Source organism: Sitophilus oryzae, unplaced genomic scaffold (assembly GCF_002938485.1).
Source record: "Sitophilus oryzae breed Bouriz unplaced genomic scaffold, Soryzae_2.0 scaffold_910_pilon_pilon, whole genome shotgun sequence".
Lineage (NCBI taxonomy): Eukaryota > Metazoa > Arthropoda > Insecta > Coleoptera > Curculionidae > Sitophilus > Sitophilus oryzae.
The window spans coordinates 763,326-777,150 of record NW_022147540.1 but is presented as its reverse complement, the minus strand read 5'-3'; the positions used below and the strand labels follow the sequence as shown (position 1 = coordinate 777,150).

The 13,825-nt window shown below is 31.8% G+C and overlaps 1 protein-coding gene across 7 annotated transcripts in view; it reads left to right on the top strand.

Moving 5' to 3' along the window:
* LOC115890735 overlaps positions 1 to 13,825 on the top strand; it is a 354,534-nt gene that overhangs the window by 262,786 nt on the left and 77,923 nt on the right. For all 7 annotated transcript variants that reach the window (XM_030911047.1, XM_030911049.1, XM_030911051.1 and 4 more), the window contains 2 exons: positions 7,110 to 7,228; positions 12,750 to 12,914. In XM_030911047.1, coding sequence (XP_030766907.1) covers positions 7,110 to 7,228; positions 12,750 to 12,914 — 284 coding nt within the window. The remainder of the gene's footprint in view (positions 1 to 7,109; positions 7,229 to 12,749; positions 12,915 to 13,825) is intronic.

The following is a 13,825-nucleotide window of genomic DNA, read 5'->3' as shown; positions in this document are numbered from 1 at the left end:
AATACGATTTGATTCGCGAATAACTACGTAAATCGATGCAGATTTAAGCCCTCATTTTTCAACGGGTCCCCATTAAAAATTGATTTAGGTACAAATCAGAATCGACGACCTTAAAACTGATTCGTTCTATGACGTAAATGTAACTAATTGGATGTACTGGAAAAGCTACATGTAAAATATATTTCTCGAACATGTTTAGTGATTGTTTCCCAATAACAAGAGGCCGTCCTCTGCTAGAAACACTGCGACTTGTAAAACCTATTGTGTTTGTCCCCTTTCTATATCTACACTTACAACCCATTCTCCTATCCCTGTGCCCTGCACTAACTTATGCAGATCCTTGATGGGATGGGAGCATAATTCGTCCGGTTCTAGCCTAGCTTTCCCAAATAAAAAGTGTCGCTTGCAATCCAGAGTCTGAGCAAAGATGATCATTGCCTAGCTAGCTCATCGGCTATTTCCAATGTGAATTTTCCAAAATTATTTTGTCCTATTTTGTCATCATTTTGATCATTTGATAGATGTTGACCCTACCATAACATAGATGTTGAAAAAAGCATTCAAACTACAAAAAGAAACAATAAAAGCAAAAAAAAACAATAAAATAAATAATTGCATTTCTTTTGGTTGTGGTTTTCAAGAAAGTAAGTACAATTAAAAGTTCTTTCAGAGACCTCCTGTACAGCAGTATTTTAAATGTTTTATATACAGGGTGGTTCGAACTGTATTCTGGAAACTTCGTCAGAATATTCTGCAGATAAAAATAAGTAAAAGAGTTCGTATAAATGTATGTCCGAAAATGCATAGTTTCGGAGATACAGGGTGTAGAAGTTTCATTTTTATTTCGATTTTTTACAAATAATTTCTGGAGTAACGTCAATATTTGGATGAAAATTGGTGTCTGGGAGTTTTTTGACAAGAAAAATTTGATTTTGATGTCAATATTACACCTATTTATAGGGGGCGCCACCTATATGTGTTTTAAATGTTTTGAAGAGTAATAACTTTTCATCAGTACCTGTATAAAACAACTGAGTGAAAAAATATACATTTCCGTGATTTTTATGTAAAAAATGTCCCTTGGTAAAAATTGCTACGAGCAACCGTCCTCAAGATTTTTAGAATGGAAATAGTCAATACATGTCATTATTGACAAAAAATAAACATAAGTAGATATTTATTTGATTGAAATAATTAATTTGGGAACTTCTTATTTTTTTTAAATTAATCATAATTTTTCCTTCGAAAAAATTATGATAAAACAGTTTCTGTTAAACTTTTGGCACAAAAACATTTCAAATTTATGATTTCAGTCCAATAACTATTTAGTCAAAATGTTTAATTTATGTCAATGATGACAGGTATTGATAATTTCTTGTGAGAACCATTTCTTGTGGCGATTTTACCGAGAGACTTTTTTTACGTAATAAACGCCATAAAGATATATTCTTTTACTCAGTAGTTTTATACAGGTACGACATATGTAAATTAAATATCTCCGAAACTAAGCATTTTAGGGCATACTTTTATACGAACTTTTTTACATATTTTTATCTGCAGAATATGCTGCCGAAGTTTCCGGACTAGAGTTCGGACCACCCTGTATAAATATCCAAAAAAATCCTTTATGGGTATTTCGCCACTGCACTGCAAGAAAAATCTACAAAATAAAATAGTTATCTTTTGTAAACACTTCTGGCATTAAACCTAAACGGACGCTGCTTGTCAGAGGTTGTGTTTACAGTAATAAAAATTTGCCTAATAAAGAAAAAAAAATGCTTAACGTTTCGGAAAGTTTTCTCTTTCCGTCGTCGGAAAAATAAAAAAAAAATAACAAAAAAAATTAAAAAAAATATATAAATAAATAATAATAATAGTATAAATGATTAAAAAATTTAAAATTAGAACATCTAAAAGTACAGATAAACCCAGATATCAGCCTTATTAACTTTACACTCACTGGGTATCGGAAAATTTCTCTCCCTCTGGCCAAAAGAAATTAATTACGTTTAGGAACTGGTGTGCGTGACAACTTTAATCCGAGTATGTTTGTGTGTGTGTAGGTAACTTTATAAAGTTACCTACGTTAGCAACTAAAGATATTAAGTATAACGTTTATAACGTAAGAGCAACGTTATAACGTTGCTGTCGTTGGCCAAAGTCATTAAAACTTTTTTCTATATCAAAATATTGTTAACGAAGTGAAAAAATCACAAACAGACTTATATATATAAAATAAAATTGGGAATTTCTCCCCTGACGGGTATTTATCCGGAAATAAATTCGAAATAATAAATAAATAGTCCTTTCCTGGAAAGTTTTGAGTTTTCATTAATTTTAATTGGATACGTGTCACTGTTTGATACGTTATATAAATTCTATGTTACGTAGGATGTGAGGATTAACTGGACTAGTTAAGGTTATATTTGTTTTATATATTTTTCATCTAACAAAACTACAGTTTTAAACAAATTAATAATAATCTTGTGGTGCCCGGTGGCGTAGAGGTACAGGCTCTCGTCTACCAATCTCAAGGTAGTGGGTTCGAATCCTACAGCCGGCATTTCATCAGCCGACTATTTTTATTAAATTAAAAATAGTTTGGGTGCCTAGGTCGACTCAGCCTGAAATGAGTACTTGGGATTTACAATCCTGAGGTAATAATAGGCGGTTGAAGCGTAGTGCCACTTTACCTTCCTTGTATACCAAACGGCTCTAGCATGGCAAGCTGTACCTTGCTACTCCCAAGGCGTTAAACGCTATATACGGGAGCTATTATATATAATAATAATCTTTATTTCTTACTGAGAGAGCCATAATTCTCAGTTCTTTATTTCTTACTGAGAGAGTCATAACTTCAGCTGTTTCAGAACTTTTTGCGAACATTATTATTTTTAAATAAAATTAACTCTTTGATTTTAGAGTATTACTTCAAATATGTATATAAATTTTTAATATAGAGCAATAATATCAATGTATCATCATTAAAGAGTTTACCATTCTTTTTTGCATATTTTATTTTTAACAAAACTCAGTTATACCGTGCTGGCAACTGTTACTTTTGGGTCGGCATTTACATGTGTGGAAGTAAATCGCATAGGAATCTTATTAAGTGAGAAAAATGCGACCGACCGACGCGACGCGCGACGGTGTGCTGTTGCGGCGTTGCCGATACGGCTTTTCCCTATCAAGTAAAGTAAAATCACGATCGCAAACCGCTTATTTTTAAAAGACTTTTTTTCAAGAGATAACTAGATAAAATCATTAGACATGTTTCTGAGCATCTGAAATGGAATTATAAGGATATCGTTAGGGTGTCATTTTTTTTATAACGAGAAAACGTCAGTAATCGCGATAATTTATAAACTCAACTTTTTAACACATAACAGGCCACTCAAGAACCACTTTAGATATTGAAACTTTTTTTATTTTCAAGATCGGATATTTTACAATATGTTTACATAAGAAAAATTCGATAAGGTTGTTTTTCCATTCAAAAATTGTAAACAATCCATCCATTTACTTTTTTAGAGCATAGCAATTTTGAGCAATCGTGTAATTTTTTTATTGATAAAGATTTTCACATACTGTCTACAAAGAAAATACAGCAGAAATATTAACAAAGTTCTTGAAAAAACTACAATCTATTATTTCTAATAGATTTCGAGATATCGATTTTTGAATTCAGAGTTCTAATAGCGCGACCACTATCGAACACCCACTCAATTCTACTTATTTTTACCAAAAATGCAAGTGTTTCTAGCTTGCAATTAAAAAAAATCAAGCTATAGGGAAAAATTACAACGACTCGTTAATAAATAAACAAATTAAGTATCACGAGACGTAATTAAATCGTGAAGCTGAACGCATGACACCTTTTCCTAGAACTTTAAGTACTGACAGAGGTATTGATTGGGTCGACCGGTCAACTGCGACAAATCTGCTATATGCCCTTCCACGTCTCTTAGCGATGTGTACAGTTTCTCGGTTTATTTCATACGTTTGGCAACGTGTTTACTGTCCTCTCTTTGTTCAGTACATTACAAACGCATTGTACTCTTCTTACATACGGAAATCTCAACCCATGACTAACCTTTGCCAGCCCTTAGTATAGCCTACAGACCAACAGATGAGTACGTATTTAAAAATATGTTTTTCTTTTCGCTAAGTTCTTTAAGAAATAAATTTTAGTTGGTTGTGTCTTTAAATTATAGATACCTTCAGAAAAATATTACATTCGTTTAATGATTCGGGACATATTTATTTCTATAAATTATTTGTTTTGTAAAGTCTTTAGTGTTTTTTGTCTTTCATATGGATTTCTTAGCCAATGTTTGCCTAATATTTTTTTATTATTGTCTTCCTAGGACTAATTCTAATTGTACAGATTACAGAGAAATAAATTAAAAATAATATTTATATTAAAACAGCATTATACAGGGATCAGTATAAGTCAGGCAACGCTCTCGAAAAATCGGCATATGTCCGGCAACGCTCATAAGTCTGGCAACGCTGTCGAAAAAGATTGCCGCTAAGCATGTTCGTGCGTCAGACAGTTGTGTCTGTGTCATAATATGTAAGATAACACTTGCTCGTCGAATAGGCGCGTTTTCAGAATGAATAACCCGATGAATGGTTGCCTGACTTATGCCGACCCCTGTATGTCACTTTTTCAAACATGTCAAATTCATCAATTTAATAGTTGCTAGTAAGAAGTTTCACTTTAAATATGTGTCACAAACTGTTTTTTTTTTTCTAAATACCACTCCTTAGAATCCAAACAAAAGCAGTCAGTAGATTTTTACTAGCAAAAAAAATTGCCTAACCGATAAAAATCCTTAACGTTTCAGGAAATGTATCTTCTCCCAACATCAGAAGCAAAAAAGCAAACAGAAAAAAGAGTGGCGGGAATTTATTTTGTAAATTTCTCTTCGAAAAGAGAAAAACTTTTTAAATACATTTTTCAAGGCCCTGAATATTAATTATATTAGACAAACATCTATCACGATCTTTCTGATTATTTTGGATCGATAAAATAAACAATATACATTAGTAAATGATTTCTGTAATCTTCCAGGTCAAATCTAGCACGCAAAACAACTATGTTCCTATATATTTAATGACACAATACAAATATTAGTTTTGTACCGCAAGTATTTCTTCGATTTTTACGGCGATCTATCCTGGTATTACCACAGAATATTTCAGTTCGTGACTGTTCAGAAAGAAATAGGATTAAGTACATAAAAATAGAAATTATTCTTATTGTGTTTGGACTTATATATCTATGTTTTAAAAGAACATTAAAAATACAGAATGATAACTAAGTAAAGAAAAATATTTTAATGAACGGTGGTACCAGCCGGCCAACTTTACGTGTTTTAGAGAGTATTCGTTATTTTCTCAATATGAAGGACTTTTTCTGCTTTCTATGTTTGCACCCACTATCCTGTGCCTGTACCCTACACTAATTTGTGTAGGTTCTTGATAGGATGAGAGCATAATTCCTCCTCTTCTAGTTTAGCTTAATCACTGCTTATTCAGTACCAGACGGTCAACTTATCCTTCCTTACATTGAAATTTGCGAAACAGCCTATACAGGGTGGTCCGCACTGTCTTCCGGAAACTTCGGCAGCATATTGTGCAGATAAAAATAAGTAAAATAGTTCGTATCGATGTATGTCCAAAAATACTTAGTTTCGGAGATACAGGGTGTAGAAGTTTCATTTTTATTTCGATTTTTTCCAAATAATTTCTGAAGTAACGTCAATATTTGGATGAAAATGGGCATCTGGGAGTTTTTTGACATGAGAAGTTTGATTTTGATGCTAAAACGACTTCTATTTGTAGGGGGCGCCACCTACACGTGTTTTAATTATTTTGAAGAGTTATAACTTTTCGTTCGTACCTGTATAAAACTACTGAGTAAAAAAATATACATCTCCGTAACTTTTTACGTACCGTAAAAAGTAGTACCTTACGCGAAAAGCAACTTTTTTCCAAAGCCTACTATGATTTCACTGAATCATCGTTTCTTCTTCACTGTTATTAATATCTTAATTATTAGATATTAATACCTCTGGTATTATGGTATTCTGGTATTTCGTCGATTTTAAAATAAACTAACTGTTTCTATCTTATTTTTTTGTTGGAATGGGCATAATCAAAGAGGGCTACTGATACCGTATTGTAAAAATAAGGTAATTAAGGGCTTATTTTTTGATATTTATTATAATTTTGCTAATATCTTCGGTTTGAAAGAAGATATCAAGATGCGGTTTTCGCTAATTTTTTAAGCTTTTACTACTCTTTACTATCAGTTAAAATTACATATACTATTGCATTTAATTTTTTTGAAAAAACGCGCAATGTTTGTTAAACTGTAAGACAACGCCCCCTAGCGTCTACGTTCAAAAGCTTATTATTATTGTTTATATGTCACAATATAGAGTAAGAAACACTCTTTTAAACGAGCCCTCGCAGGATGAATTCCGATCATCCAGTCCAGAGTTATTAATATTTAAATAAAAACAGATCTAACCTTCCCCCACCACTTTATTTTGGTAGATAAGGGAAAATGGCTCTAACAAAAAATATTCAAAATTTACTGAAGATTATGAAGCTATTACTTATAGTACACCTTATGTAGGCAAAATGGTGTAAAAACTCCATTTTATTATTTTTTGTTGCAGTTGCGCCCCCTAGCGGTCGTTGTACAAACTTGACAATAATTTCCAGCAATTTCTCATAGCCTCTTTAGTTCTAAATATTTTTTTCCGCAGCCCCTACGGCTAATACTTTCCGAGATACAGCCAAGTGCTATTCTTAGTGGGACACCCTCTACAAAATGTCTCTTGGATGATTGAATTGGATTATTTAAAAAAATCAGAAAATTAATTATAAAAAAAAGTATTAATACACCTATATTGAATCTTGTAAAGAGAAATTATCTAAAAATAAGACCGAATTTAATTAGTGTCTTATTGTGATGCAAAATTAATTTCAATGACAAAAATACTTGCGATACAAAAGAAAGAAATTATTGCATGAAATAAAGTTTGTAATACTAAATGAAGCTTGTTTATATTAAAATATGAATATTTGTTTAGGAAAAATGGATCGGCTGCAACACGGGAATTGTTGAAAGGTGATCCAGATGCCCACAACTTCCAGGAGAACACCTATAAGAAAATAACACCCTGTGATGTATGCTCGCAGGTTTTAAGAGGTAATTCTTTATTCTTTCAAACAACTTTAAAAAAAGGCAATAATTTGAAATGGGTTATCTTGCACAATTCATAAAGAACAATTTAAAATTAAATTTTAGAAAATATGAGGTTTTTTACAGACGAAAAATTGATAAGAGGAATGAATGAAAGTTTACATGTCATCAAAGTTTGTTTATGTAATAATAATAGACAAAGTAATAATGTAAGTCTGTTGATCATAAAAAAAATAATATTAATACTATATAAAACTCTGTTTGAAAGTAGGCAAGTATCATTTTTATGTTTATCTAAAACTACTAAGAAAGGATTGCATTTTCTTTCACCTGAGGCACAATATAGAATGATAAAATCGTAACAGTAACCTGAGATCGTGCGCCGCAGGATATTTTTATTCTTCAATTCTATTTTCGCTGTATTATTCGAATTCCCTTTACGTGATTCGAGAATTTAAGCATATATTTGCTTACAAACCTCTTAGAGAAGTATCCACGATTTTGTGTTATCGGGCGTATGAATTTTTTTCTGTTATCTTTACTTTCCTTTCGTGCTTTTCTTTGAAAGAAATAATAGGATATTAAGCTATATTTAAACAGACACGTTCATGGGGATGATATCCTGGTATGAAGGTGTTCTTACAAGGGAATAAATTTGTCACTTCTTTCTTTTGATTACTATTTCAATATAATTGATTAATTCGATTCGATCATTTATTTAGTTAATACAAAATATTGCAAACTTATATTGCAAATATCTGAAAGTTAAATAAAATTAAGTATAGGTTTTTAAGTTAATTTTGTATAATACACATATTTTGTTTAATTGAAAATTCGAAGTTACAACTGAAGCAAAGAATTAAAACCCGGAACATTTCAGGTAATTAGTAGGAATGGTCAAACAAACATAACAATTATAAGCTGAATAAATTAGGCAAAAAACAAAGTCCTCCTACACTGCCTGCTCACCAAGGGATAGAAGGCAATGAAAAAGCAAATAATCTAGCTAATCCGCAACCTGCAATGGAAATCTTGCAATGGTCTAGGACACTCGAAGAAGAAGTTTCTGAGGGCTTATGATCAAAAAAAATCACAGATCTTCCTGGGTCTAGAGTAAGAACAATCTTCGGATTGTCACAGGGGTTTTAACAGGACACTGTCTCCTCAATGAACACCTCAGTAGATTGAAACTAAGAAGAAACGGCGAATGCAGATTCTGTAGCCAGAAGATGGTGAAAACACCAGTACACCTCATCACTGAGTGCGCCGAGACGACAACCATTCGTGCAAAGAATTTTGGGTACGACTGATATTGGAGATGGAGAACTACCCTCTATAAAACCGTCCCAGATACTGGCTTTTGTCAAAACCCTGGGACTGTATGATGATAGTTATATATATACAGAAAGGGGGACAAACTGTTATTCATAGGAAACTTCGGTGGAATATTCTGCAGATGAAAATAAGTAAAAAAGTCTCAAGGGAATAAATATCATCATCTAATAATTATAATTTCAGTCTAATAACTTTTAATTTAGTCAACATTATGTCTAATTAATAAATAATATTTTCTTGCCTTTAGCTGTGTATTTTTTTCTAATTTCGAAAAATCGAAAGTAGAGAAAAAAATAAAAGTAAAAAGAAAATTGTTTTGCTTGTCGTAAGGGGGAAGCAAGCTCCACTCCCAAAACCGGTTTCTGGGCCTACCCTTCCTCAGGTGGGCTGTCCAGGGGCTGGTTCTCACCGATACGGCAAGCAAAACTTCTTCTATATCAACAGACGATGTCGTAAAGTGTCGGTGAGATATTAGTGCATCTCCCGTCAAAAGATGGTAAAGAGCGTTTTTCGGCCCGCTCAAATATATACAGGGTGTTTCAAAACAAATGCGAAAAACTTTAGGGGGTGATTCCTTGTTCAAAATAAAGGGTAGTTTGCTTTATAAATGTTGGGTCAAAAGTCAACCATTAGGAAGATATCGCGGTACAAAGATGGCGGAAAAATAATGTTTTTATTTTTTTATCTTGAAAAACGAAAAGAGATATTTTGAAATTTTATGGAAGCATTACTGTTATGAAAACACACTTTCTGGTAATTTTTTCACTTTTTTAAAATGAGTGGAAGGGTTGAAATAAACTACCCCTATCATTCTTGTTAACGAAATTTACAAAGAAAAGTCTTATCAAACACATGCAGAAAAATTAATTTGGATAGTTCAGTTTGTTTAGAAACTTTTTTATCTCTTGTGTTTTTGATAAAACTCACCGATTTGAAATTAAAAAATAAAATGTAAAAGCATTACATGTCAGGACAAAAAACATTTTTAGATTAAGAATCTAGTTATAATAACGATAATAATAATCATCTAGATAATAATTAAACATTGCAGTAGAGTAATGTCAAATAAAATAATATTAGGAACATTCTAAAAAGTAACAGCGGCCGACTAGATTTTTTCCTAAAAAAATTACAGCAGCCCACTAGATTCTTTATCAGATATCTTCCTAATGGTTGACTTTTGACCCAACGTTTATAAAGCAAACTACCCTTTATTTTGAACAAGGAATCACCCCCTGAAGTTTTTCGCATTTGTTTTTAAACACCCGGTATATGAAAACAACGCTCAAATATACATATGAAATGAACATTGCCGTATCGGTGAGAACCAGTCCCTGGACAGCCCACCTGATGAACGGTAGGCCCAGAAACCGGTTGTGGGAGTGAAGCTTGGTTCCCCCCTTTACGACAAGCAAAACAATTTTTTTCTTTTATATCAACAGACGATGTCGTAAAGTGTCGGTGAGATATTAGGTGCATCTCCCGTCAAAAAGATGGTAAAGAGCGTTTTTTCGGTAACTCAATATATATATATGAAATGAACAAAAATGCTTACAGCTTTGGTGTATATTAATAAATAATATTTGCTTGCCTTTAGCTGTGTGTTCATATCAATATACGATGAGCAGGTATCGAAAACGATCTTACCATCTTTTGACAGGAGATGGTAACTAATATTTCACCGACACTTTACGACATCGTCTGTATATATAGATAAGTTTTGCTTGCCGTATCGGTGAGAACCAGCTATGGACAGCCCACCTATATGAAAGGTAGGCCCAGAAACCGGTTGTGGGAGTGGAGAACAATTCCTCCCTCTACGACAAGCAAAACAATTTTCTTTTTACTTTTTTTTTCTCTACTTTCAATTTTTCGAAATTAGAAAAAATACACAGCTAAAGGCAAGAAAATATTATTTATTAATATAAACTAAAGCTGTAAGAATTTTGTTCATTTCATATATTATGTCTAATTTGACAGGTATTGATAATTTCGATTCTAAATATCTCGAGAACCATTAATCGTAGCAATTTTTACTAAGAGATATTTTTTACGTAAAAAATGTCGTAAATGTATATTTTTTTACTCAGTAGTTTTATATGTGGCGCCATCTACAAGTAGAAGTCATGTTGACATTAAAATCAAATTTCTTATGTCAAAAAACCTCCAGGCACCAATTGCCATCCAAATATTGACGCCGTTACTTCAGAAATTATTTTTTAAAAGTTCTACACCTTGTATATCCAAAACTAAGCATTTTAGGACATACATTTATACGAACTTTTTTACATATTTTTATCTGCAGAATAAACTGCTGAAGTTTCAGGAATACAATTCGGACCACCTCACCCTGTAGATGGCTTTAATTAACATTCTATTATACATTTAAAATTATTTTAAATTTTTATTAAAACTCCATTTCCAATTTCTAATAATACGCTTTATAGAATTGCGGATTTAAACCAATCTGTCTATGAACGCTGTCACTGTATTTCCATTGTTTTTTTCCTGAAAAAGCCGTTATTAATAATCCGCGGATCCGGTTGGCGAATAACGAACGGAAACGCCAAAGCTACTTCTATGCTAATAGGTTAATGCTTTTGGCTCAATATCATACATATATTCATGTAATATTGTGTCGCATTGGGTGTTATGTTATTACGTACAGCAAGGTGTTTGTTGATATTAATTACGTTTCTGTCATATAACAAATATTGCAAATAACAAGCATTATCTACCCAAGTAGCATTTTCACGACTTGCGACCACATGTTTACTAAACACAACGTTGGATTAGTTACAAAAAATAGTTAGCTCGGTACCTTGGGTATTAAAATAAATGTAAACGTTGTTGTAACGTTGTGCCGACGTTGAACTAGTACTACAACAAAGTAAAAGCTTCTGCGACGTCGAATAAACGTTGTCTTGTAACCTTCTTTGCTTAAGTGATTTTTTGGTGATTCGGACAACGTAGTTAAAATGTTGGGCAATAAAGAGTTTTCCGACGTCACTTTCAGGACCTATTCCAACGTTATGCAAACGGCGTTTGTTTTACTAATTCCAACGTTGTTTAGATTTCCTTATTTTTACGTTGGTAGGACGTCGAGCCACTACCTTTTTGCAACTGTATCGAACCATAACATTAAATCTTAAATTTTCACTTCATTGTTCTGTTCAGTCAGACAGTTCAGTGCAGTTTTTGTTTTTATAAAAAAAAACTTAATTAAAATGGGACATAAGAAAGGTACATATAAAACTAAATTTAAATATACATCGACATATTACCGACACTTTATCCACTCCCTCGTTTATTTAGAATATAGAGGGCGGCACAAGCTAGACTCTAGGATGACTAAATTAGGCAATCTTGCGACTAGTATACTACCTGTTAAGGCTGAACTGCGACTTTATTAGTCCAGTATGCGACTACTCGAACCTTTCTTAATCTCCAAAACAACAAAGTGAAAGCCGCCATGTTGTTGAATAAGAAAATGTTTCCTTCCTAAAATAGCAATTCCTGCTTTTTGAATACATTATCTGGAAATATTTGACCCTAAACAACACGCGGAAACAATTTTTTCGATTGCGAATAAATTATTCTCATTTTACTAAAAAAAAATTCAAGAAATTGTTTAAAACTTCTTTAATTTTAAGGCCCATTAGTATTTTTCAAAGTAGAAACAATACATTGAACGTCATCGGTATCCAATGTCGTTTCGACCCAAAAATTATTCTCCAAACTAGTGCAGACTAGGGTTGGTACGAGGTTGTGCCGACGTTGCGCCCCGTCGTTTGGTCGCGTGACACAACGTTGTCCCGACGTCCAAATGCTGCTTGGGTATCAATTTTCAATTCAGATATCAGTGAAATTAACTCTAAAGCAATGCAGCATATGAAATTCTTATTAATCATTTATATTTTTATTCTGAATAATCTTAAATTCTTAAAGAAAATGTATAATTAAAAACACTAATTTCGAGGTTCTTATTACTTTATTAACATTTGACTTATCCATGATTATTTGGGGGAAACTATACCCCATAAATTTTCTATTGACACCCAGCATTCTTAAAAAACGACAAATTAAGCAATAACTGATAACCTATTTCAAACTAAGCTTATTGACAATGTTAAAATTCAGGTTATTTCATTAAACAATTCCGTATCAGTCATGCACCTAATTAAATTTTCAGGGCATACGCGGCAAGGCCTAAAATGCCGGATATGCAAGATGAACGTTCACCTGGACTGTCAAAAGGACGCCCAAAAATGTCAGACGAAGGCCAAGTTGTTGCGTAGGCAAAAGTCTACGTCGGAAATTGAGACTAGAGTACCGGATATCAATGCTGATGACGAGAGTAAGTACCTTATTTGTCGTAGTTTTGATTTATATATTTTTTTATCGCATTGGAATATAGAGGGAGAACGCTCAAAGCAAATCCAAGTTGTTCTGAACGATTGCAATCATACTGAAATCTAAATAAATTAATATATCTTGGCTTATAACGTATTTTTTCTTTCAGGAGCGATTACTAAACATATTTATATTTGTTTTTATATCATTTGAGTTCATAGTTATAAAAAAAAAACTTTTTATTTAAATATAGAAATAAATTATGAAAAATTTATTTTAAATTTAAAAACATTTTCATTTAGCGATATATTTCAAGTTATTTATTGATAATAATAAATTTACCAAATTCAAATAATATTGAAAATATCACGAACATATTTCAAAAATTAATCTTCTCTATTATTAAACATATATTTTTGATTTTTAGACATAATACAAATAAATATATTAATTTAAATAATATAAATCAGTAAACCTTATTAAAAGTTTCAAGCAATAAAGCATTAAATTAATTTTTTTAGTAGAAAGTATATGTTTAACAATATTTTAAATTAATTCTGTATCACTACAAAAATAATAATATATAAAGTACCGCTATTTATAAAATGTCATAAAATATTTAAAACAGGAAATATTAAACTATAGTAAACGTTTTCATAACTACAACAGTACTCATATTTTATGAATCATAAATATTCTAAAAGCAGAAGCGTGTTTTAATGAAAATAACAATAAAATATTCTTTATTGAATTATTTTTTGTATGTTATGGTAATAGTTTTATGGAATTTTTTTGAATAAATAAATAAATGCTTATCATACATTCACTTATTATGAAAAAATTGTCTATTAACTTTTACTGTCTTGATATTATTTATTTTTAATTTTTTTTATAAAAATACCTGAAAAAAAAACG